The sequence below is a fragment of the Carettochelys insculpta genome, chromosome 3 (genome assembly GCF_033958435.1).
Source record: "Carettochelys insculpta isolate YL-2023 chromosome 3, ASM3395843v1, whole genome shotgun sequence".
Lineage (NCBI taxonomy): Eukaryota > Metazoa > Chordata > Testudines > Carettochelyidae > Carettochelys > Carettochelys insculpta.
The window spans coordinates 86,838,990-86,866,412 of NC_134139.1; the positions used below are offsets into that span (position 1 = coordinate 86,838,990).

Below are 27,423 nucleotides of genomic sequence, written 5' to 3' on the forward strand. Positions count from 1 at the left end.
TGCCAGTCAGTAATGCTGAACATGTGTAAAATCAGAAATAGATTACATACCACTCTATTTTCTACAGGTATAGTGTCTGTAATCTTGATTTTACACTTTCTTTTTGCAACAGCTGAAAGTCTGATTGGCCATCTTTTGAAAAGTTGGTCCTTCACTAGTGACAGTCCTGTTTTAAGCCTTTCCCTTGATTAGTTAATAAATCTGTCAAGAAAACCTATCCCAGCTTCTTGCTAACCCAGTTTTGTCACAGCAGTATCAGGCAGTGATATATCCTCAACTCCATGAATATCCATGAATTCAAAATATCTATAATTTTGTTTATTATCTCTTGTTTGGTTCCATGCACCACAAATGAATTTACGTGGCAAAGTTTCTAGTTAGCATTGCTAGCAAAAGTGCTACTTGAAGTCCTTAGCGTGTATATTGATTTATCTTAGTTAACTCCTTACAGAAAATTCTCATCTTTAATTAACTTTAAGAAACCAACACAGAGCTTAGAGCAAACGTCAATCCTAGGTACAGATAATGAATTCCTGAAAGTGTAGGATTGATTGGACCCATCTCTACTTTGAAAATGTAGAACTCTTAATGCTTTGCTTAAACTAAGGACACGATGATGACTTTGGTGATATGCCAAAATCACAACCATTATTGTTAAAAATAGAAAATAATGTTGCCACACAAATGTATATATTACATATGCTTCATTTTGGAATGACAGCCTTTAAGGGGGGGAAACCCTAAAGCTATATCTAGATTACAGTGATTTGTCAACAGAAGTTTTTGTCGGAAGATATCTTTCAACAAAACTTTTGACAACGACAGAGAGAGAGCCATGTTAGTCTATATTCTATCAAAACAAAAAAGCAGCATGTCACGTAGCACTTTTGACAGATTATGGCCAATTTTGCAATCTGCTCTGTTGATAGAGTGGCCAGATTGCCTGACTGCTCTCTCGACAAAACAGCCAACCAGAAGCACAGCAGGCAGGGCTTCTGAACATCCAGACTGGCCGTCTGTCGACAGACATGTTATGCCTCATGGGGAGTGGGATAAGACTGTGTCAACCACAGTGCTGCATTCTGGCAATTTACTATTGTCAGCACACCTTGGGAATCTGGACTCTCCATGGGTTTTGCTCTCCTCTTTCAAATCTGTTGACCTTTAGTGCTCTCCGTGATGCACGTTTTTATGAAGGTTGATGGAAAAAGTAAATACTTGAGGGGAGGTGGAGAATAGCTTCATATCTATTTTGTAAAGTGTGCTGCTTGGCTGCTTACTTTTTTTGAATCGCTGTATTTTAAAGGGTTTATTAGAGGTGCCAACAGATGCACTTTCAGTTTCCTTCACTGAAGAGTAAACACTCATTTTGGGATCTAGCAGCTCTAGACACTGAAACTGAAAGAAGAGGAGAGAAGAAAAACAATCTTTGTAATGTGAATGTTTTCGAATTCTGGTTGTGTTTGGTAAGTGTGGAAGTTTCTGATATCTATTAACTGGAAGGCAGATACTTCTGTATGTAATCTGAAAAGAGGATAGATTGTCAGAGCCAGGGCCCCAGCTGGTAGCCCACCTACTTCATTGGAATTATGATGGTTTACGTTGGCTGAAGGTAGCAAGTTTGAAAAATCAGGATGGGGTGGGGAGTAATAGGTGTTCTATAATAAAAAGACTATTTACAGTTGAAAGCCTTTCTAGCAGCTCATGAGAAATGGGCAAACTGATCATGTTTATTCTGATCTTTACATAAGCCATGTAGTGTTGATTGAATGAATGTATTTTGGTATCTTCCTTTCTGGTAGGAAGACACAGATCGCTGAAGAATTTATTTACAATGCTCTATAAAGGCTAAACAGGCCTTATGCTGTACAGTTGCTTATTGAATATGTTGTGGCATTCTTATTCCATACCATTTATGGAGATGACATTCTTTGCATTTCCTCATGTTAATCATGTGCTAGTCATCCCTTTACGGCTGTTTGAATTCAGGACTTCTTCCTATATTAAGTACTTGTAGAGTGTAGTTACCACCTATACTAACAGAACTGATGAATCTACCTTGTGTTTTCCTTACATGAATTTATATAGTTTTTCTTATGGGAATATTTAATTGCAGAAGAGTGCTGATTTCAAGCAAACCAGCTGCTATTACAAACTGTGTTTCACAAACACATGTATTTGCACTCCCTCCTAGGAATGAGAGACAGTATTTTGTCCCATCCCAGGGCAATGAACATTTGTTCATGCGCTCCCCCACCTGACTCTCTGGTAGTGGACACAGCTAACCATAGAGAGTGCCCAAGGGTTCCAGGGTCCCTCCCTGAAAAATAGGGAAGCTAAATGCTTGGACCTCTATGGGAGGAAGGTCTATTTGATGGAAAGGTAGCAATTAAGAACTGCTAACCAGCAGGCTATAATACAGTCGGCTCCCTGTATAGGTTCTCTGAGATGGTGCTACCCGAAGCCAAGCTGTTCCCTTACCTCTATGATTGACTAGTCAAGGGTCGTTCCAGAGATTAGGTGATTCAGCACATACAGTTGACCCATCAAGCCTTTGTAAGCCTTGGTCTCTTGATCAACGAGGCAAAGTCAATGTTGGTCCCATCTCAGTCAATAGAGTTTGTAGTGGCATGACTGGATGCCAGGTATGCCAGGGCGTTCTTGCTGGCTGACAGGTTCATATCCATGGGCATCATCGTCCAACACATCCTGGCAGTTTTCACCCTGATGGCCAGGTGCTGCCTCTGTTTGCTGGATCATGTGGCAGTGTGCACCTTCAAGCTATGTCTACACGTGTATGCTACATCGAAATAGCTTATTTCAATGTAGTGACATCGAAATAAGCTATTTTGATGAATAGCGTCTACATGTTCTCCAGGCTGGTGCCGTTGACATTCAGCGTCGATGTTGAGCAGCACCACATCGAAGTAGGCGCTGCAGGGGAGCGTCTACATGCCAAAGCGGCACACATCGAAATAAGGGTGCCAGGAACAGCTGCAGACAGGGTCAGAGGGCAGACTAGCACTTTGGGGCAACAGCTAGCCGCTCCCTTAAAGGGTCCCTCCCAGACACACGCAGCCTGCACAGCATGCGGTCTGCAGAGCCACAGGCACGCACACCTCATCGAAGCAGTATGGACCAGCAGCAGTAGCCAGAGGTCCACACACCCACCCCTGCAGGAGCAATACTTGCCCTGCTCAATGCTATGCAAGAGGCAGCTGACCACCTTTTATTCACAGAGGAGGAGCTGCCCCCAGGGGAGGAGGAAGGAGCCCCAGACCCTGCTGTCCTCCGCCCCCTGCCCTCCCCGCCACACACACCGCCGGCTGTGGAGCTACCCCACAAGCACCGACTGGTGGGAGCGGCTGGTGCTCAGCGAGTGGGACAATGAGTGCTGGCTCCAGAATTTTCTCATGAGCTGGCAGACATTCCTGGAGCTCTGCCCGTGGCTCACCCCCGCACTGAGGCACCAGGACACCTTCATGCGGCATGCCCTCAGCGTCGAGAAACGGGTCGGCATCGCTGTCTGGAAGCTGGCCACTCCAGACAGCTACCGATCCGTGGGGCAGCAGTTTGGCGTGGGCAAGGCCACTGTCGGGGCTGTCCTCGTGGAGGACACCCCTCACTGGTGCTGTACACCCCTGTACACCCTCTACACCCCTCACTGGTGCTCCCCCATGTCCTTCCCCTGCAGGTCATCCGCGCCATCAATGCCCTGCTCCTCCACAGGCTCGTGCAGCTTGGGGACCCGGATGCCGCCATCGCGGGGTTTGCCAGCCTGGGCTTCCCAAATTGCTTCGGGGCTCTGGATGGAACCCATATCCCCATCCATGCTCCGGAGCACAGCAGAGGACGCTTCCTGAACAGGAAGGGCTACCATTCTGTGGTCCTCCAGGCCTTGGTGGACAGCCGGGGCCGCTTCCTGGACATTTATGTTGGGTGGCCTGGCAGCACCCACGACACCCGGGTATTCAGGAATTCGGGCCTGTGCCGCCGGCTGGAGGCAGGGACCTACATCCCCCAGTGGGAGATCCCTGTGGGGGACACTACCATGCCCCTCTGCGTCATCGCAGATGCAGCATACCCCCTCCGGCCCTGGCTCATGCACCCTTACACGGGCCATTTGTCGGCTTGCTAGGAGCACTTCAACACGTGCCTGAACCATGCACGCCAGGTGGTTGAGTGCACTTTTGGCCGCCTCAAATGGCGCTGGAGATGTCTCCTCACCCGTCTTGATGCAGGCCCCACTGACATCCCCCAGATTGTGGGCGCGTGCAGCACACTCCACAACCTGGTCGAGAGCAAGGGGGAGGCATTCTTTCAGGGCTGGGCTATGGAGGCTGGCAGGGCTGACATGCAGCCACCCGCTTCCCCCAGTCGCCAGGTGGACCCCAAGGGGATCCGGGTCCGGGAGGCCCTGCGGGCCTACTTTGACCAGGCCGCGGGGTGAACACTGGCAGGCCCCCCACTGCACCCACCCATCCTCCACAACACTCCCTGCCCCCACGCCCACACCACAGAGCACCCAAGAGCACCCCCCACACCCCCACACTTTGTTGTAGGGAAAGGAAAGCCCGCTGCCACCTTTGTCCACTTATCTTCTCTGGAAATACCATCACTGGACCTAACCAGGTTACTCACAGAATCACGGGCACTTTCTCATGCTCCTCTACTAACATCATACATGCCATCATGTACCAACAATGCCCAGATGCTTTGTATATTGGACAGACTTCTAACTCCCTTAGACAAAGGGTCAATGGCCACAAAACAGACATCAAAACACTCCATATCCACAAACCAGTTAGTCAACATTTTAATGGACTGGGGCATTCTGTCAATGACCTAAAGGTATGTGTGTTACTGAAAAGAAATTATCACGCCGTTTTGGAAAGAGAAACAGCCGAGCTGGCTTTTATATTCAAATTCGGCACATTAACACATGGTTTAAATCGTGATGGGAACTTTGAGTCACTATAGGGGCTTGTCTGCATACTTGGCTCAATCTAATTCTTGACCTTCCCCCCACCCCTCCACTCTCTGATTTGCTCACCTTGGTTATCTTTTTCTGATTTGTCCTCCTTGCTTACTGTTTTTGGTTCTCTGTGCCTTAAATATTGAGTCTGTTCTGGTCTGGAGAAGTGGGTCTGTCCCACGAAAGCTCACCTAATAAACCATTTTGCTAGTCTTTAAAGTGCTACTTGACTGCTTTTTGTTTTGATTGTTTCACAAGGATAAGTTTAGGCTGAGACTTCACCCTGGGTTTTTGCCTCAGGTGGTCTCCACTTTTCATTTTAACCAAGACACTTCCCTGCCAGCATTTTACCCCATGCCTCCCTGAGGGAGCATTGTTTATATACCTTGGATGTTAGAAGGGTGCTGGCCTCTGATATGAATAGGGCTAGGCCCTTTAGAAGAATGCAGCAACTCTTTGTGGCAGGTGACAAGATGAAGGACCTTCCAGTCTCCTCCCAGTGGATTTCCTCCTGGATAGTAATGTGCATCAAGGAGTTTTACAAGCTCACGGGGTCTCCTCTCCCTCTAGTTAGGGCATGCTTCACAAGAGCGCAGGTGTCGTCTGTGGCATATTTCGCGCGGGTGCCTATCCAGGACATCTGCAGTGCGGCCACCTGGTCCTCAATTCCTGCATTTACAGCACATTATGCTTTTGATGCAGCACGCACGGGAAGACTTTGCAGTGGGCAGGGCTGTCCTGCAGTCTGTTCGGGGCTCTGACTCCACCTGTTAGACACTGGCTTGTATTCACCCAAATTGGAATGGACAAGAGCAATCACATGAAGAAGAAAAAACAGTTAACTCTTCTGTAACTGGTGTTCTTCTAGATTTGCTGCTCATGTCCCTTGCAAAATCCTCCTGCCTTCCCCACTGTAAGAGTAGCCAGCAAGAAGGAACTGAGCAGAGGGGTCAGGGGGAGGGGAGGATCAGGTGGTGCATATATTTGTTGCCTTATCAGCACCACTCCAGGGGGCAGCGCACCTGCCCTGTAGCTACTGGCTGGGGCAAAAAGCTTCTGGCAACTGGGCGTGCACCTGTGCACACCCCAACTTGGAATGGACATGAGCAACACATCTCGAACACCAGTTACAGGAAAGGCAACTGTCTTTTAATAATAATGCTCAAATTCATAAAATTATCTGCATGTCTAAATCTTTGTAGGATTGTTGCTGAAGTAGTTAATGAGAAACAGTAACTTGAGGTGGCTCTTTTAATGGTTTATGTGTGAAATGAGATGATAGTTTACATTCATATTGTACAAAAGCCACCAAAATTGGCATTCTCAGCATGCGGGGAGGAAGAATTGGTAGATCTGAAAAATCAATTACCTTTTCACTGTTATGAGTGGCTCTGCTGGTCAGATTTGAGGCACTGTGGAGAGAGCTTCAGTTTTTACTGATCTGGTATGTGTTCTCTGTGGTAAAGTAGAGGATTTCAGTCATTCTGGCAATTTTTACATGAAATTCTAGCACACACATACACACACAAAATTACTTTATAACATTTCAAGTGCTGTAAATGGAACAAATTGAAAAAGACTAGCAAAAATCTCCTGGTTCAATCAGTAATTTTACATGTCTGTATACTTTTTTTGAAAACAAGGTGACTAACATTGTTAAGGAGTTCTTTGGGGGTTTAAAGCAATATATTTTCCACGAAAGTGGAAGCTATTCATGTGCTTTTATTTGGTAGCAAAGTAATAATGTTTTTATGATGGTGATATCTGGGCATCACTAGAAGTCTAATAAGTCTAATAAGCACTTTATCTCATTTAATAAACATAGTCCAGTTATATGAATAATTATCAAGATATAAAACAACCTGAAATAAATAAGGAGCTCCACATAACAAAAGTTGTTGTTCCAATAGATGATTTGCCCATTTTGAAATGAAATGAGATCTCCAATCTCTTAATACATGGCATGTGGTTTTTGCCCCCACTCTAATCTAGGTAACTGCAAACTTCACTCACACAGCAACTAGATTATTCTTAGTAAAGAGAGCCTGAATAGCTGAAGATAATCAGATGGTTCTCCTAAATTAAATCTGTTGCAGCAATTTATTTTGTATGAATTCTTCATCTGTGTCTTAATTTGTTCTTTACATGACTGCTGTAGTAAAAACGATGAAAGGCTCTGGCTGGGTGTCCATTCTTGTGCTTGTGCTCAGAACAAATATGCCCTTGGTCAGCAGTGGAAATCTGGTGTGCGTGATGATTTAGAGGAGAGTAATATTCTTGGCTAGGGCAGTTGAGACTGGGGCAGGGTTCTGTATTACCACTGGTGAAAGCTCTCAACCTGATATTTCTAATCCATTTCTGTACTACTGTACTTTATGGCCACGGTTACACTACAGTGCTCTGTCAACAGAAGTCACTGTCAATAGAGATTTCCCAACAAAACTTCTGTTGACAGAGTGAGGCCACGCACAAAAAAGCCAACTGGAAGAGCGCTCTGCTCTGTCGACAGATCAGCCAGACTGCCCGGCTGCTCTCTTGACAAAGCAGGCACCCGGATGGACAGGGCTGTCCATTGTAGTGGATGCCCTGTCAGTCGATAGAAAGCCCTCCCAGAGCATCCATACAGCTTTTAAAAGGCGTTCTTCCTCATGTGGGAGAGGCAGAAGGTTGTCCGCGGAAGTGCTGACTTTTTTTGAGATGCTGTCAACAAAACCCATTTTGTATGTGGATGCTCCACTACTTTTTAGTTGACAAAACCAGGGCTTTGCTGACAAAACTTGCTGGTGTAACAGTAGCCTAAATGTTAAGTACATTGACAAATATGTGATACCTTCAGCCCAAATCCTTATTCATTTCTCTGTACGCATCCAGGAACAAATCCTCCCTGCTCTTTCCTTTCCTGGATCCCAGTTCTCTCAGCCAGTCCATGCCGGTGCACGTTTTCTGGTTGTCCCTCACCCCTCTCCTGGGGCATTCATGAGGTCACAGGTCCATCAACATGAAACATTTAAAAAAATATGAATAGTGCCGGAGCGATACCATCTGACTCTGATGGGGCAGTTGCTCTGCACTTGAATGTAAAGGATTAAAACAGCCCTGGAAGAGGGCTGATCCCAGAAGCCAACTGGGAGAAGGCTTGAGGCAGACGATCACGGTCCAGTGGGGCTTTATGAGAAAACGACTGACCAGAGGGAAGTCCCTGTCCCTCTAGCTTTGGAGGGAGATGGTTCAAGCTGCTTGAGGGAAGGGTACCTTGGACAGAGCAGGAGGAGGAGCTGGGGAGCACATGACAAACTCCCGGGAAGAGGCCTTGCTACAAAGGTCTGGGGATGTACTGTGGCTCCATAGAGGCAGCCTGGGGAAGAAAGAGGGAGCAGGCTGACTTCCTCCTGGAGGTGAGTGGCCAGTTTGCTGCCGAGGGAAGGGACTACATGATGAATGGCAGTGGGTCACTGAGGCAAGAGGGCCTTAGAGGTGACTGGATTCCCCCAGGAGGGGAAGACCCCCAAAAGGGGATGCTGCAGCAGGGAATGGGGGCACCTTAGTTTGGGATGAACATGGGTCCTGAAAGAGTGCTGTGGTAGAGATTCTGGCGAGACCAGTAATGACAGGTGAGACACTGGCTGGAGAAGGATGCTGCAGAACTGGAAGAGCTAATTCCCAGACAGACCAGCAGGAGGTGCTGCATTGGTGAGTGAGGGCATGTTAAACTCACCATTAAACTCTTGTAGGGGGGGAAACAATAAAACTTAATCATTTCAATTTATTTACAAATTCCAATGTCTTGTGTTTTGGAATTGAGAAATGTTACTGGAATTCTCTCAGTGTATAAGGAATTAGTGGTTTGGAGGCATTAGATTATTACAAGAACAGGATTAGCAAAGGTTCAGGAAGAGAGCAAAGTCACCAGTGATCAGTGTGATTAGTTAACAGTGTTTACTTATTGAAAGCCAATAAGCTGCAAAAAAAAAACTTTGCTTTGTGAAGGATCTTTGCAATGGGAGCAGAGACTGTTCTCAAAACATGAGGATATGAAAGGCTGATAATTGCTTTATAGTTTTTCAAATAGATGATATGGAAGGACCAGCACATGAAAGGAGTCTATGAGAGCATATATACAGGTACAGGAACACATGCATTGCCCCAAGGTATGACTGCAATTCGCAAATGCTTGTTTTATGAAAGCCTTTCAAACATAAGTAGCGAGGATTAGGAGAAAATAATAGCTAAGATTGTTTTCTCTTACATTGTTAAAAATTGCCCTTGCTGTCTGACGGCACTTGAGGTAAACAGTTACCATTTTCCAAACACTAATGGCCTGTGTTAAATTGTACAATATTTTGCAGTTGTAATGTGCCTATGAGTAGTTTTAATGCCTTAAATAGAAAGATGGCCAATATTGCAATTGCAGAAAGATAGAATAGCATGTTAAGACCATAGAACAGCTGAGCTTTTGGTCGGGAAGCTGTAATATAAATGTTTTGGCTACAGTGTCCAGGGCGTAATTCCTTGTAAGGACATTTTGTTAATATTTTAGACTTTTTGCACTGATTTCTATTGCTTTGTGTCCAGCAGAGTTTGCTTAGATAATTGGTTTCTGGCAACCTTCACGCCTTGTGCAACGAAGTGCAGCAAATGCAACAGACAAGTAACCCAGCAAATAACTGAGGGTTGGTGATGGCGGAAGGGCCACTGTTGTATCTGTGATGTCAGAGACTACATTCCTTACTGACACTGAAGAGTGGAGAATGGCTAACCGGACAGTAACAAAAGGGGAAACCTAATGCAAAGATTGGTTTCAGCGTCTTTTGTGTATTAACAGATATTTTGGTTGTGTGTGCATTGTATTTGAAGCATTCTGGGAGGACCAAGCAGTGGTTAGCACGCCAAATTTGTCTAGAATAGACAAGGCCATAGAGGATATTCTCCAAAGGAGTGGCAGCAGTTGCCACTGAACTTATATTAGATACAGCACTCCCTTAGTGACTTGAAGTCTGGTTTGAACTCTCTTATGCGTTTTTTTTTCCATAACTTTAGAAATCTCTTTTGCATTAATGTTTGTCCCTCAGCTGGGTCATTTACTCAACATTTTCATGATTTATGTTGCCCACATAGATGATAGTAGGTACAAAGACGTGTTTTAATGATATTCTACTGCTTATTGTTCACTGGGGAAGAATATAAAGGAGGAAAAATACAAAGCATTAAATACATGGATAGTTTCCAGCCTTCTAAATGATTCAAACTATTTGATGAATCACTGAATTCTATTGTTGACCTCTGTTTCTGACCTTTCTCTGATTTTACAGGTCAACAACTCCATCTAACTATTGCATTTTGAATGCTTTGTCATCTGAGATTTTTAAAACACCTTTCCTGTTTTCATTTTTAAATGATGATTTCAAGGGATCAAAATGCTGCTGAAGCTTTAACATAAAGTTAAATCTTCGCTACTGCTGAGAAGTAGACTTGGGTTAACCAAATTTCTACCAATATATTGAAGGTCATTTGAATCTTCCCTTTCTTTTCTCTCTCTCTCATGGTTTTATGATCCAGTATGCTCCCTACCTCAAAAAATAAACCAATAACTCAACCCACCCCAAAAAACCCCCACATATATTGATATTGAAGGTGAGTTCAGGTATATAGTTGTTTCTCTTTTTCATTAATATTCCAATCATCTTGGGACTCTGCTTTTTTTTTCTTTTTTCCCCTTTTTACACTTTTTAAAAAATAAATTGGTGGTGGTTTTATTTTGATCTGCAGCTTCCGCTGGGAGCCATGTGACGACATGAAGAGCAGTCTCTTTAATCTTGCAATCAGGAGGTTTTTCTTCTCATAATAATCTCTGATTAATGTAAACTAATAATTATAAACACTGTAATGTGCACTGTGTTTCCACAGTGCGACTGATTGGCCGATTTGTAGCTTGATAGATTTTTTTTTTCAGTCTAAAAAAGAAAAAAGCAAAAGTTGCATTTCAAAGTGCTTATCTCACCTGAATTTGTGTTTTGATTTTTGGCACAATTATACCAATGACATTTTCCACCAGTAGAGTCAAACAAATGTCAACATTTTAATTATATTACATTTTAAAGGGTTTATAACTTTTTTCTGTTTTACTGACTTAGGAAGTTAGATGTAAGTTTTCAATTAAACACAGTCGTGTTTTAAAATATGTAAAATTATTCTTAACACTTTACATACCACAGAATCTTTTATATGAAGAGCTGCAACTTCATCACAGATTTGCATGAAAAGTATTAATTTCATTTTGCAGATGGGCAAGCGGAGGTATGGGTTAAAGTGACACTTAATAAGGCTACATCTACACTGGAAAATAGAGTTGAATTTAATAAAGTTGACTTTTTAATGCTAGATTTTATAGAGTGGAAACTGTGTCCACCCCAAATGTTCAGAATATTGATTTAACGTGTGTCTGTTGCCTTACCTATGTTTGACTAAGTGAGTAATGCATTATGGGTACCTATTCCACAGTGTCTGTCACACTGTTGCATTTTGGGGTTTTGTGCCAGTGGCGCATAGGGAAAAAAATGTGCCACAAGTGCTTGTGGGTGTCTGATGTTGTTATCCCAAAGTACAAAGCACCCACCCCAACCCCAGTTGAAAAACAAATGGCTGGCTCAAGTGATTTCACATTATATATATTTTTGGGACATTTTCCCAAAGCCTGCCCTGGCCAAGGCCACTGCATGGTACTAGAATGGATCCTCAACAGCTTATAGCCATTGCACAATGTATTATGGCCACTTTCTGAAGTGTCCTGCAGTATTTATTTAGACAAAGGCAGTGGGAGTATGAGATGGATGAGGATGATTTGGTTGATGACATTGAAGAATTGGAGACCAGGAATTAAGAGCTGCTGGCTGCCCTGGCTGCGTTGCTTACACTAGAGTGCCATTTCTGGTGACATGAAACCAGCACACATTGGTGGGACCATGTCGTTTTGGAGGTCTGGGATGACCAACAGAGGCTGCAGAACTTCTGCATGTGCAACTTCTGCAAAGTTTCATGGAACTTTGTGATTTGCTGTCCCCGACCCTGAAGTACTGTGGTACCAGAATGAGACCTGCTTTGACAGTTCAGAAGTGACGAGCAATTGCTCTGTGAAAGTGTGCAACACCAGACAGTTGCTGGTCAGTGAGAAATCAATGTAGGGTGGGTAGATCTACAGTGGGGGACCACAGTGATGGGAGATAGCCAATGTGATCTGTCAGTGTCTGCTGCAGAAGACCCTGACTCTGGGAAATGTCCAGCACATGTTGGATGACTTTGCTGCCGTGGAGTTTCCTATCTGCAGTGGGATGATATATGAAATGCACATCCCCATCATGGCCCCAGACCACCTGGCCCCAGAATACATAAACACAAGGGGTATTTCTCCAGGGTCTTGCAGGTGTTGGTGGGTCACAAAGGTCATTTCACCAACATCTTTATGGGATGGTCGGGAACGGTGCACAATACGTGCATCTTTAGAAATTCAGGTTTGTACAGGAAGCTCCTGGACGGGACTTTCTTTCCAGACCGTAAAATCAAGATTGGTAATGTGGAGATTCCCATAGTGATGCTGGGCAACTTTGCTTATGCTCTGCTCCCTTGGCTCATGAAGCCATACAGAGCACCATTGACCACAGCAAGGAGCACCTCAACTACACTCTGAGCAAGTGCAGAATGGCAGTGAAATGTGCCATTGGCAATTTAAAAGGCTGCCTTCTGACTTGTTTGGACCTTTCCCAAGCCAATGTCGCCACTGTGGTTGCAACATGCTTTATTCTCCCTAATATTTGCAAGTCAAAGGGGGATAATTTTATGCTACCTTGGGTTACAGAGGCAGATACCATGAGCAGGGCTATGCACAGCCAGACACAAAGGCATTCACCAGTGTACATGCAGAAGCAATGGCAGTCAGAGAGGCTTTGAAAAATAGCTTTATGAATGAACAGACAGCTCTTCCCCCACCCCCTCTGTTTGGGGACCCTGATGAGTGAGTTGAGCCATATTCAGGGGAGGCTGGGCAACAAGGCGTGGAGTCCACATAATGGCTGTGTCTGCACTAGCATAAATCTTCAAAGTGGATTTGCAAATGGCCATTTCAAAGATTACTAATGAGGCACTGAAATGCATATTCAGCGCCTCATTAGCATGCCGCCAGCCATGGCTCTTCGAAATTGCTGCATTTCACTGCTGTGTGGCTCATCTAGATGGGGCTCCTTTTCGAAAGGACCCTGGGAACTTTGAAATCCCCTTATTCCCATCTTCTGTCTTTCTCCTCATTGTAGCAACCTATCTGCTGATAGGAATAAGGGGGTTTCGAAGTTCCTGGGGTCCTTTCAAAAAGGAATCCTGTTTGGATGAGCCGCGTGGCAGTGAAACGTGGCAATTCTGAAGAGTCATGGTTGGTGGCATGCTAATGAGGTGCTGAATGTGCATTTCAGTGCCTCATTAGTAATCTTCGAAATGGCCGATTGCATGGCCATTTTGAAGATTTGTACTAGTGTAGATGTAGCCAATGAGCCCTGTTGTGGGTGTCCGTCTGCAGCTCCAGTATGGAACACAGGATCTCGGTTTGCTCCCTGACAGCTGTCAGGAGCTCTGCAAAGTTTTCTTTCCTATATTGAACATGCTTGGCGACGCTGCAGGATCTTCTGTCACCACTGTTGTGTCCACTTCTGGTTAGCAGTGAGTCTTGCTCTCTCCCTGTCAGCCTTCTCCAGCTGCTGCAGGATAAGGTCATGTTCAGATATTTTCTTTTTCCTCATTGTAGCAACCGTGTCTTCCCCATTAATGCTGCCTGCCAAAGATAGTGAAGGTCAACATTTAGATACAATTTTTAAATTTAACACAAAATGCTTACCCGTGGAATAAATGGGTCTCTGACAATCACTGCAACTTTTGTTTTCCAAGGCCACTTTTGGCTTCTTAAGGATGACAGTGAATCAACATCTGCTGAACAGAAGCTACTACTTATCCAGACCATTTCACTACAGAGGTGGTAAGACCTTAGCAGCTTATGAATGGGCTTGGGGGGTTGAAACAAAGCCCCGTGAACTGGACATGCCAGTGTCCAGGAGCATGGTCCACAGAGCCTGTTAGCTTCATGGCGGGGGTGGATGGCTTGATCCCACTGGCCACATGGTGAGCTGGGGAGTGATCATCCCTGTGAACTGTAGTGCATAGAAAAAAAACTTTCTCAGCATCTCCTCATCAATACTGTGCAGGAAAAAAAGCTATTTAAAGCAGGGAGAGCGCACAATGGACATATCGGTGTCCAGGGGGAGGGTCCGCAGAGCCTAGCAGCCATGTGGTGCAGCTTGGCTGTCCTGGTAAATTTAAATGACCAGGGAGCAGAGTGAAAAAGCCTGATAAAAATTCACATGCTGCTTCTCAGTTGCAGAAAGAGACATCGGCCTCCTAAGAATAACAGAAAGTGAAAAAGAAAATATGCTCATATTGTGTCAGCACAGGACTATATTATTTGTCAGAATGCTGCGTGGTGTCGTGATACCAAATTTCTTACTGGTTGCCTGGTGTGGCAAGGTGTGCTATCGTGGAAGCTGCAGTAAGTCAGGCCTCCCCCAAAACCTCATGCGACAAATAACAGTACCTATCTGAGATCTTTATGGAGAGCCTCAGAAATATTAACAAGCTTTTCTAAGAGGCATAGATCCACCACACCTGCCACAGTGCACTTGCAGCAGTTTAAAATATGTGCTCAACAGAAGTAAACCTATTCCTAAACCCAGCCACAACCTGCTTGTAGCATTCTAAACAGAAACTCGCCAGCAGAGCCCTCTGCACCGTTGCTGGACCCTGGAGCATCAGGTGTTGATGAGAGGACTGGCTCGAGGTCAAGGGTCATGAAGAGCTCCGGACTGGCAGGATCAACTGAATTGGGTGATGACTGTCATTGTCCTCCTCTTTTTCAGCCTCTGCCTCCTGCTCCTCCTCTCAGCTTCCACCAGAGTCCTGAGTATGGCCTCCTGAAGAGTCCCAGTTAAGATCAGGGAGTGCGGTTGAGTTCCTCCCAAAAATGGCATCCAGCTGCTTGTAGTACTGACACATCTTGGGACATGACTGAGATCACCCATTGGCTTTTTGGACTTTATGATAGTTCTGCTGAAGCTCCTTTATTTTCACCCGGCATTGTTAAGCATCCTGGGAGCACCCTTTTGTGATCGTGCCCCAAAAAGTGTTTTCATAAATGTCCATATTTTGCTTGCTTACTCGCAGTCTGCTCAACACTGATTCCTCTCCCCAGACAGAAATGAGATACAGGATCTTGTTATGTAGCTCTCTTGCAACTCTGAGAACTCAGATCAGAAGAATTGTGCATACGCATGATGGCAAGATGGCTAGATGTGATGGATCGCTCCTGAGGTGCAATCCTGATGTGTGTGATCCATGCTGCTGAGAAAGACAAGGAATTCAAATTCTCAGGTTTCCTGTTACCTAATTCACATTCCTGGTTTTCCTGGTTCCTACTTCCTGCATCTGGAAAGCAGTGGAGGTGAAAGCAGCCAGAACAGACCTGCGGAGCGTTATAGGATACCAGTGGGACACCTCTGGAATCCAAAAAAATTGATTCAAAGAAATGCTGTTTCCACACTAGCATTAATTTACCTTCTTAAATTTGAATTTGGTGTTACTCTTCATCAGACAGTCGATACTTAGGGCTCCTTAAAATTGACCTAATGGTATTCGCAGCGAAGACAGTCACATAGCAAAATTGAAGTAACTGCCATTAAATTGACTTTATGCTGTAGTGTTGACAACCTAAGTCACGCAGCACATCAGTGATAGGAGCAGAACCACATTCTCCTGAGTCCTTGACATGGGCTCCAGCTGCTACACTTTTGTCTCCTTAAATACTCAGTCTAATATGGGATGGGGAAAATATGGGCAATGGCCCAGATCAGGCCCCCCAAGCCACTGGATCCATCCTGTAGCACAGCAGAGCTTTGGGCTTTCTGCCTTCTGTGCCCTGCACGTGCTCAAAGTGACTGGCTTTGGGGGCCCTATGTTGCGTGCATGCTGCGTGCTGGGGGGCAGTGTGTTGTGTGCTGCCTCTGCCCCCAACATAATCTTGCAGCTCCCTTTAGTCAGTGTCTGTGCTTGTGACACCATCTGTGCACAAAGTACCCCCTCCCAGGGGCATGCGGTGCACATGGATCACATGGTCCCTGCAGCTGTCTGCTTGAGTGGCCATGGTGGCGTGGAAGGCAGGGAGCCTGCCTGAGGGTCCTCCTGTGCTGCTGGTTGGGAACCAGCTGGTTAAGCACTTTCCAGCCAGCACCTGCACCTGGCACTCCAGCCCTTCCCTCTCCCAATCCTCTGCTACCAGTTCCTGTACCCCTGCCGCATGTAACCCAATCTCTTTGCACCCCGCTTCTATACCCATACCTCCTCCCAAACCTTGCACCCCCCAACCCCCTGCATCTGCCCTAGGTCACAGCTCCTTCCTTCCATCAAACTCCCTCACAGACCTCAGACCCACTTCTGCACCCCAGTTCCCTATCCCGAGCTTCCCTCTGCACCCAACCTCCATCCCAGACCCTGCATCTCCTCCATTTACATCATGGAAGAGTGCTGCCCTTGATCACTTACCAAATTTTTTTGCACACCATCCCCCATCAGAAATTATTGTGTACCTCCACTCTAATATGCATTGGGTTAAATGGAAAAAACTGCTATTGACTTGATGTGCAAGTTGTATCAGGCCCTGAGCTATCAAAAGGGCCGAAATATATATGATTGTTTTTGTTACAGAAAACAAAAGTGAAAAAATCAAAGTGAAAGTTTTTATTATTTAATGGTCATGAAGCCTTGGTAATAAACACTGGACTGGTGATGTCCTTCCATTATAGGTTATTTGAACTATAATCTTAACTTGTGGCAACCTTGTGCCTGATTCTTTTATCACTTATGCTGGTATAACTCCGTGGAGTTTGAGATAATTACACCAGTTTATAGTGGTATAGGTGAGCAAAGAATTCAGTGCCTTAGGTTCAGTCTTACACTGGTGAAGTCAGTGGGAGTTTTGTCATTGATATTAAATAGGATCAGGATCCAGTACTTAAGTATCTGGAAGCACCATATTCATGTGTAGTACTCCACATAAATGTGTGTAATTCTTTCTGGAAAAAGATCATCTGAAGTGAATGTCAAAAATAAATAAATCAATCAGATTCCCATAAATGAGGATAAAAATTCCAAGCACAAAGAGTAATGAGAGGGAGGATTTTCAATGGATCTTTCATATGCCATTTAAACTAAACTAAGACTGGGCCATCCACAGCAAGTACAGTTATAAATCCTTAATGTCTTTTAGATTCTGTCTGATTCATAGAAAAGCTGATAGGATTGCTTCTCCCTTCTGTAATGGTTGGAAAGGGTGTTTTGAGCCAAGTCCCTTTCTTGCTTTTGCTTCATGGTTTACTTTATTTTTGGTTACTAGTTAAAAGCAGAATGTTTGTTTTTAAATCGTATGTTTTGGAATGACTGAGTCGTTGTCATAAAGGCATTTATTGGCACCCATTAGTTTAAAAGTTACTAATCTGTTCTGTAACTGGTGTTCTTTGAGCTGTGTTGCACATGTCCTTTTCATTTTGGGTCCTTGCACACCCAGTGCACCAGTCCAGAGAGAGATTTTTCCATTATTTGCGCTCTGAGCTCCGGCATATGCACTTTTTCCTGCCTCATGCTGCAGTGTGGTGCTATAAAGTTTGGAGCTGTGCCAGTATAAATATAATTATTTCCATTCAACAATATTGTGGCAATGCCTAGTCAGGATTTTCTGTTTGCTTTAGAAGTGTTTTTTTTCTTTAATGGGATAATTAGATGACATATTATGAAGATAATTTAAACACCCACATTATAGTCTTACTGCCTTGTTGTATACTTTGTACTTATTACAGGTTGAACCCCTGTGGTCTAGCACTCTCTGGTCCAGCAATATCCATGGTATGGATATTGCTGGATGGAGCACCCTGGCAGCAAGTAATGGGGTTGGTGGCCTGGAGCCTCAGTAGGATGAGGGTAGTGGAAGCGGAGCCAGAGTCTGACAAGAGGAGCTGGGAGCAGAGTTGGAGGCCGCAGCCAGAGGACCAGCGGCAGCAGCAAAGTCAGCAGCTGTGAGGGTAGCCCCCTGGAGAGAGCCCAGCAGTGGCAGAGGGGCCAGCACTGACCATCCCTGGTCCAGCAAATGTCCTCATGCAGGACCCCTCTGGAGAAAAAAAAAAAAAAAAAAAAAAATATATATATATATATATATATATATATATCAGTTTATCAACTGCAGGGTCAAACAAATATTATTCAGACAGAACTTGGGTCTTCTGTAGCATTTTAAAAACATAATCCCTGATCCTGGGTAGCTTTTAAGCTTTGAAAAATACGCTTTTGAGCGCCTGAGTGCTCTTTGTGACACTGGGTACGGAGCGGAAGGAGCTGCACTTTATCTGAATGCTAAAGCTTTAGTGACCAATGTCTTGTTTGACAATTCTAGAACCTTTGGCAGTATTTTGTTAGCAAAAGAGTAATAAAGTTCCAGTCAAGAGAAATGTTATATGCTTTCTTTACAAATTTTTTAAAAAGCTGTTTTGATTTTGTTTTAAAGGGTCCATCTTGCTGGGAGGATGTGCTGATTCCTAACAGAATAACTGGTACTTGCCAATTCCAAAACTGCAATGGAGGTGTAGCGGTAAGATGTTCCAAAATGTCATGTTTCTCCAAGACTCAGGCTACGTCTACATTTGCCCTCTTCTTCGAAGTTGGGAACATGGAAATCCGGCTGATCAGCAAATACTGGTGAAGTGCTGCAATGAATATGCAGCACTTCATTAGGCTAATTCTCCCCCATGGCAACTTCAAAGTGTCAAATCCTAACCCTTTACTCCCTAAAAGTAAAGGCACTTTGAGGTAGCATAGACCCTTCAAAGTACCCATGGCTACACGGCATGCCAGCTCTTCGAAGTTTGACACTTTGAAGTTGCCGCAGGGGAGAATTAGCCTAATGAAGTGCGGCATTTTCATTGCAGCACTTCATTAGTAATCTCCAATCAGCCTGATTACCATGAGCAAGTGTAGACACAGACTCACTGTAATAAGACAACCATGGAAATAAAGCTTGCTACCCCTATGATAAGTCCTTCATTAAACATAAATGGCAAATTGCACAGATTCTGTATTTTAAATAGAATCAGTGACTTACATCATTAATATAACAAAGGTGGGAGATATGTCAGATGCTGATCAGAAACTAACATAATTGACATGTGGAAAATGAGGGATGTTTGTATTCTTAATGAATATATATACTTCTGTTTACCTGCTTGATCATATTCTGACTGCCGCATCTATTTAAGTGTAAAAGGAGCTGTTAAGAGGAGCAAACAGGAACAATGAAAAAAATAAAATATATCGTGATGGTAGGAGGGGAGGACTGGATACATCAGATCTCCTTAAGAGAACAATCCTGCTTCACTTCAGCCAGGTTAATATGTTTATTTTTCCAGGCCTGGGTGCCTAAGCTCAGAGACACTAAACCATTCAAAAACCCTTTCTAAAGGATGTTTGTGGGTGGGTAGTTGCTACTAATAGGAAGGCGAAGATGGTGAAAGACAGAGAGTGCAGGAGGTCAGCCCAGTAGCAGGAGCATCTGGGTTAAGCAAATTTTGTCCAAAACTTCCAAAGAAAGGATAAAGTTTAGGTATAACCAGGTGTGTATTGGGCTTTTGTTGTTTTATCCATCTCTTTCTTCCTCCGGTGTACTCTGGGGTCACTAAGTAATACTTTGCTTTGAAAATTCCATTTTGATTCACTTTAATCAGTTACAGGTCGTGGGCTCCCAGAGGAATGCTTCTTAAAGGAGCCAAATGCAGCTGTGGCTGTCAGGTCAGCACATCTGGGAAACAGATGGGCTACAACCCAAAGATCCAGTCTCAGTGGTTCACCCTGGACAGTGGTAAGGGGAGTGAAATCAACTGACAGGTGCTCCACAGGGTTCTAGAGTGCAACTTGCTCTGTAACCCCAAAGTCTTTTGATGAACTGACAATGAAGTCAGTTGAAATATGTAGTAATATTCAAATATGAGTAATTAAAATAATAATTGTCAAATTCTGCATTTGAATGCTCACATCAGGTCTTCGTCTGTAAATGGCTGCTGTTCATCCAAAGTGCGACTTTGAGCATTTAAATGCCGTGAATTATCCAACAGCCCTATGACATACTTGCAAAGCAGGTCTTCTATTTCTGATCACATCAGACTTCTTTCTACATAGGTTACAGCTTCAGACTGTGGTTCACACTTGACCCCCCAATCTCTAGCAGTCCTTGAATCTTCTGTCACATAAGGTCTTTCTCAAAGTGACATCAGTGTTGTGTCTCAGAAGCCAACAGCATAAGCATTCAAATTCTCAAGAAGCAGTATTTTTTTTCTTATTTTCTGTGTGTATCTTCTTACATGTCGAACAGTAATAATGTCTTACATTTACTCTACTTAACACCTTTCATCCAGAGGACTCCCCAAGCACTTCATAAACAATGTATGTACATGAATCATTTATCCACCATTGAAAAGCATCCTCTTTTGGGATGAAAAGTGGCAGGTTGCTCTTTAGCAGCAAATGGAAGCACTTGTTCAGTGGTTCAGGAGAGGCTGTGCTGAATATTTTGTCCAATTGAAACAGCCAATAAAATGTATGTTGGCAGCATTTAATTCCTCCTGTACATCAGGGCTAGTGTAATGTGATGTGATATTTTAAAGACCATGAAAGGTTAAGTTCTCTGTTTTATATCTCATTAATGGCAGGACAGCTTTTCCTCTATAACCAGTCTGTGCATTGCTTTGGTATTGACTGAGGTAGAGGAAAACATACGAGTTCAGCAACACAACTTTTTGCAGTGCCTTTTTTTCCTTTTAGGAGGCATGGAAACAATGAGCCCCCATATCAAAGCAGTGTTGTTGTCAGAGACTTCAACTATATTAAATTACCAACCAGCGAGGAAACACTCCCTGAATTTGCAGCAGGCTGTTTCTGTGCAGAGTTCAGCTGGGCACCAATGGTCCCAAGTTCTGCCTGAGGATGCATGTGAAGGCAGTGTCCCCCATTCATGCCCAGGTCTGCCCAGGGATCCTGGAAAGAAGCCAGACTCTCAACCCATACCCAAAACAGGAGAGATGAGATGAAGGGCCCCCCAAACTGTGCAAAAGGCAGGGGCATACCTTCTCTTTATCATGCAATTTATGGTCAGTATCCAGATCTAAAGCAAGGTTACTGGACACTCATAGTAAACCCATTTTAACCCATCAACTGCACTAGAACCCACCATAGGAGATGACAGCAATCAACTTAAATGTTCACCCACACAGTGCGGAGTACCTAGAAAGGAATCAATCCATTTTCTGAGGTCCTCCAAGAAAATATCTGACTCTGTTGGATAAATATACTCAGTCCTCTCTGAACAGCTCTGGGAAGAATATTTAGCTCTAAAATGGGACATCACTAAACCACCTGTTACGGTAATAAGCTTAGTCCAAGTTGAACGTGTCTAATCAGGCACAATCTCATTTGGCAAACTCCATAATCAGCCATGATTTTAATTAGCTGGATGATCACTTATAGGTATAGCCAGGTTTTCCATGGTCCCATAAAGTCCCATAAAGGTTGCACCAGTCCTGGCTCTGTGTTCTGTGCTGTTATTTAGCTATAATTTATCCGTAAATATGTTCTAAGAGACCAGTAAACAGCAAAAGTGGCAATGCTGCTATACCCTGTGACCTCCCATGGTCCTGCAAATTCTCTTGTCTGACACCTGCCAGATCCCAAGGGTACCAGATTAGAGAAGTTCAGCCTGTAGTTTCTTTGTTCACTTCCTTCTGCTTCTGGTTGATTTTATTCAATATGGCATTTCTTAAACCTGTTTTGGAAGCATTGATGTCTAGACCCAGAATAAATCTGGGGAAAAGTGTGGCCCCCCCGAATGATTTGTTTGTGAGTCAATTGCTCCTGAAAATGTTCCCAACCCTTGGACTCCAGGATTAGTTTTCCCCCAAATGCAGACTGGAATTATTTATTGAACACTTCTGCCTTTTCTGCATTATTATTAATAATTTCACCATTTCCCTCTAGTAATGGGCCAATGCAATTATTAGAAAACTGGAAGTTTCATGATGCCTGTACTAAAGCATTGCTGGAATTTCTAAATGTTCAGTTTCCTAACTCAAAAAGTGTTGCATTCAGTATGAGGGAATTCTGTACTATGCGTTGTCTTGACAGATAAAGAGAAATAGATCACAGGCCCAGATAATAATGGAAACTTAGTTACAAGTGATCATAACTTTAATTGGTTTTGTAATATGTACGCAGTAAAGTCCAAAATCAGTAGCATATGCGTACATACATTTGATGCTTAAAAAAAGCTAACTCACAAAGCTAAAGGAATTGGGCCATGTCAGCTGGGAGGAAGCATGTAAGCTGAAAAGTGTGAGAGGAAATTGGGGATTGTTTAAAAACGCTTCACTAGATATCAAAAAGCAGCAATCCCATAGTCTTGGGCAAAATTTGTTATGGTTTAAGAAAGTTAAAATATGACAAACAGCTCTCTGTCTTTTTCACCCCAAATTGCTGGCCATCAGGAGGGGAAGTTGGGTAGAGGGAACCAGGTGGAACCCAAATTGAGAAATGAAATGTGTTCCCCCCGTTAGGTCACCAGTTACACATTTTGTGAAAGTGAGCTTTTTCTTGGGTGGGATCTCCCATCTAGAGCCAGTCCTTTGTAATTTGGCCCTACATTTAAAATCCCCATTGTCGGTGCAGGCAAAGTCGTGGGCCAAGGCCACACTGACCCCACAACAGTATGCCGCTCGGATCCTCAAGGGGCCTGGGACGAGGATAAGGAGGGGATGGCGGAGACCCGGCGACGAGTAGAGGTTGCCCCGCCCCTCTGCAGGCCGCCCCCACCCACCTCCGGCAGGAGGCCCCGGGATTGCGCACTGGCCCTGTACCGCTGTAAGAGAGGCTGGTGGGTTTTTTCCCTGGCTGGCAGGTGGCTGGCTTTACAGGAGAAAAGCGAGTTAAGAAGAGTAAGGCTTGAGTGGCAGATAAAGTACTACTGTGTTTATTAATAAAGCCAACAGCATGTGAACAAGCAACAAAACGTGTAGAACAAACATATGCAACAATTCATAATAACGTTTAAGTCATACGAGTACTAACAATAACTTTGATTAGAACTTATTATTACCATTAATGCTATATCTATTGACAAAAATATATCATTTAAACACTTACACTAACTAGTAAAGGGAAATCCATGTGGTGAGCCTATACAGGTACTTTTATTGGACTGAGAGGCAAGAAAAAGTGTTTAAAGAAAGATTTGAGGAAAGAAGTTGAGGGGGTTCAGATAATTTTTCTCTCCGAGCAAGGGAAGGTAAAATTGCCTTTTCCCTTTAGACTGGGTGGTTAGCTAGGCCACACTACTGGGGACCTTGGGGCCCAGCCTGTCAAGGTCTCCTCCCAGCTGGGTAAGGAGATGAAGAACTTCCCAGTGGGGCTTGGAGAATAAAGATAGGTAGGGGAAATTGGAGAGGATAGAGGATTTGAAAAATGGTTGGGAGGTTAAACCTCTACCAGAATAACCTTCTTACAAACACAATTAACAAATAACTACTTAAACTTTAACTACGAAACTTATTAAAGCAAGTGTACAGCTTAGGCAGCTAACTTCGGCCCTGGGATTGAGGCCCGGGCGTGGCTTCTTTTTAGCCCTGGAGGGCCGCGGCCTGGGCTGCAATTTTAAACCCCCAATTGGGTCTTTAATGCCTAAAAGGTTTAGTTATTTGGGATAGTAACCCAGGCTATGCCCTGGGCTTGTAGCAATATTGCGTGTCCAGTAGCAGTGGTCCAATCAGGTATAGTGGTCGCGTCCGGGTGTCCAATCAGGTTTGGTGACGTCACGGGATAGTGGTGGCAGCGAGAGCGGTGGTGCTGCTAGGAGAAGACAAGATGGCGGCCTCTGGGTTAAGCAGCCGAGCGTGCAGTACCTGCCGAAGGCAGGCCAGTTCGACACTCGGCCGCCACCCCTCAGAGGCCACTAGCCACCAAGTTGCCGGGGAAGCAGGCCTTGGGTTCGGCAGTCAGGTACGCAGTACCACGCCACTAGGGCGAGGCCAGTTCGCCACCCGACTGCCCTGCCACTGGACCCACTTGCGGCCTCAAAGTTTTCCGCAAAGCAGGAGCTCTTCGCAAAGCAGGAGCTCTTGATCCGCAGCCAGAGCCCCCAGACTGACTCTGAGTGCTGTGCTGCGCCGCCTTTTGTTTGGTGTTATGTATAATTCATGATTCTATTTTAATATTCGTGAGTTTGTTCCTGGTTTTCAACTAGGTCCTCCAGGCTGTGGAAGGTTCTAGAAGTCCTCTACCGGTGCCCAATCAGAGGCCTGGGTCTGAAGTGTTTATGAATTCAGGGTTATCAGGGAAACCAACTGACTCAGAGTGACCGTTACGGGGGCTGCTAAATGGCAGCCTATGTGATTTTAGATTCTACCTGTACCTGTAATGATGTTAAATGGCCAAAGGCTTGTTTCCCCTGACCCACGGGGGCGATAATGCCCGAGGGATGAAAAATCCCTGACACCCATATTTGGGGCAGGTGTTTCTCAGGTGAAGATTCTTACCTTTGTGTGACAGAATGTACCAGGCCTTTTGAGGATCCTGCAGGAGGCCTTGCCATCCTACCTTGCCCTGCCCAAAAAACAGTAATGAAGGCCTGTCTAGAAGTGCTCCAGGGAAGCAACCAGTCACAGCACAACAGACTAAGTTGAAAGGACCTGCAGGACCTGAGCAGGTCAGTTGCTGGCTTGGATCAAAAAGGTGAAGGAGGAGTCATTAGGGAGAAGACCTGATCAAATTGGGATAGAACTGTGACACTCTCCAGCTGCAGATGTGTGGGAGAGAACTCTGCCTAAAAGGGAGCAAAGACTGTTACACTCTCTTGAGTAACTCTGGCCTGAGAGGAGAACCTCACAAAATCGGGAGAGCGTCTGAGAAATTCTTCAGGAAATGAATGCCTAGGAGGACCCTGCTCAAACAGGGAACAGTCAGAGAGCTTCATGGAAGTGATGGGACTAAGCAATAAGCAGCCCAAGGAAAGCAACAGTAGCCATTAAAGACAGTGGTACATGGCCTCTGGCCTCTGTTTATAGGGTCCCTGAAATGGGACCCAGAGGACTGGGCAGGTTTGGGTCCCCCTGCTGGTCATTGGGGAAATGACTGAAGCCCCAAGATGGGGATAAAATTAAGTACTAAAAGCCTGAGAAAGGGACTGGAATTTAAACAGGACACCAGAAAACTGCTAAGGACAGGGACTCCAGGGTGTGGTGCTCTATAACAGGGCTGGGAAAGACTTAAAACTCGCCTCGAAGGGGCTGAGAACTGACCTCAGAAGCAGGGACACAAATGCCAGCAAGAGCACATTGATAGACTTTGTTGGAACTTTGTTACCTCAGAAAGGAGTTCATCCATTTTAGACTATGTGCTACTTTTGCTGGAGGGCTGAGACACTTCCGTGCCTGATAAGGATAACCACGGACAGAGGGCACCGTGAGGAGAGAGTTCTAAATCATCCCTAACCAGGGCTCTTGCTCTGTCCCTCATTCTTGACCATTGAACCTGGCTTTAACTATTTATAAACATATATTCCTTGTATCAGCTGACGAGGCTGACTCTCTAACCTGGTGATACTCAGCTGCAGTGTGGGCACTTGAGTCTCCCACATACCAGGTCAATGCTCTAACTGTTGTGCTGTTAGTTATATGGGGGGGGGTGTTTCTTTGTGGACAGGAAATATTTCAGAAGATTTAATTTTTCTTTTTATGTCAGAAAGAAAATAAATATCAAATCTTGACATTTTTGTAATACAGAATTCTTGTTTTGTTGCCATTCCTAAAAATATCTATTTGCCATCAGTAAGTCCTCTGGAAACGTAAGTGATTCAGTTTCTTGAAAACCTTCCCCCTCCTCTCTTTTCAAAGTCATATGCATGTTTCATTTATGAAGTCATTTTGCTACTTAGACTTTTTCTTTAGAACGGATGGGTTCACTGCATCATTAGTCGTGGTAGATTGTTTCATGACACCCTGTGTATTTCGATCTGACTCATTTTGTGTAGCTGGATTTGCCAGGATAATTATCAAAGCTGCATGAAGCTTTTTTAATGAAACATAAGCACAAAGGAATTTCTTGGGATTTATTTTGTTAGAATGTGTGATCCAGACCAAGTGTACCTCACAGTTTTTGAGCCTCTTCCAAAATTCCCAACCAAGTTTTGGATAGACCTGGACTGTCTTTTTAGCGGGCATTATTTATTTGTCTGTCTCTCCTTTCACACTTGTATTTGTATTGTGATTACACCTAGAAGACTTTGACCAATTGTTGACCTTAACCTTAGCCTATTGTTTTACATGCTTTGAAAATACAAAACAAAAAATGATGATCCCTCAAACAGCTTACAGACTAAGTAACTTGGGCCAATTTGGGTAGATTTACTTCCCCTTAGAGCCTTGGTAATTGTTTAAGTTTTTGTTCTAAATCATGTGAAATCTGGAAGTTTTGGTCTTAACATAGTAAAGGCCTTGACTAAGTTTCACTTAAAATCTTCAAATTATAATGATACAATTTGTAATACAGTAACTGAAAGAGTGTTGCAGTTACAGAGGATTTAGAACAATTTTGTTGTAGGTTATGGTATTGTATATGCATGATTATCCATAATTCTTATTTGCTATCATATATAAATTTGCCTTAATTACATAGTTCCATTACCAAGATAAAGATACTGCTTCAATACCAGCTCTGATATCATTGATAGTTCATAAAGTGATTTGAACAGATGCACTCACCCATGTGGTTCAAAAGCCTGGGTGAAGCAAGATATGGTGATCCCTCCCCATCTGTGGTCAGTTATATCCACTTCTGCATAGACATGCCTATATGCTACCTACTGCCTGTATTCTTGCTTAGACAGTGAAAGAATTCCTTTCTTGCTCACAAGGCTCTGTAGCAAGTCAGGAGATCAAATTGAAGCTGCAGTTTTGAGCTAGAGATCAGGAAATTAGACTTCAGTCTCTGCCTGCTTTTGGCCCCTGTGGGACATGGCAATCAGAGATTGAGCCATCACTGGTGTATGAAGTGAGTGCATCTGACATGGGGTCCACACGTCCAGATGTCTATATGTTGAGACATCCAATTTTGGGTGTTTGTAGCATGGATGCCTACCTACTGGGGACTGATTTAGCACAGCTATTGCTAACACTTTGGCTTGGGTATATACCAGCAGAATATGATGATCTGTATCTTATTATGGGTCCTCTGAGGGGTCTGGTTTCCCCTAACTTTTTGAAATAAATAGTATTCAGATTAGTTCA

The 27,423-nt window shown here is 44.2% G+C and overlaps 1 protein-coding gene across 2 annotated transcripts in view; it reads left to right on the forward strand.

Moving 5' to 3' along the window:
* PRKN (parkin RBR E3 ubiquitin protein ligase) overlaps positions 1-27,423 on the forward strand; it is a 1,267,469-nt gene that overhangs the window by 612,186 nt on the left and 627,860 nt on the right. For both annotated transcript variants that reach the window (XM_074988686.1, XM_074988685.1), the window contains one exon: positions 18,612-18,695. In XM_074988686.1, coding sequence (XP_074844787.1) covers positions 18,612-18,695 — 84 coding nt within the window. The remainder of the gene's footprint in view (positions 1-18,611; positions 18,696-27,423) is intronic.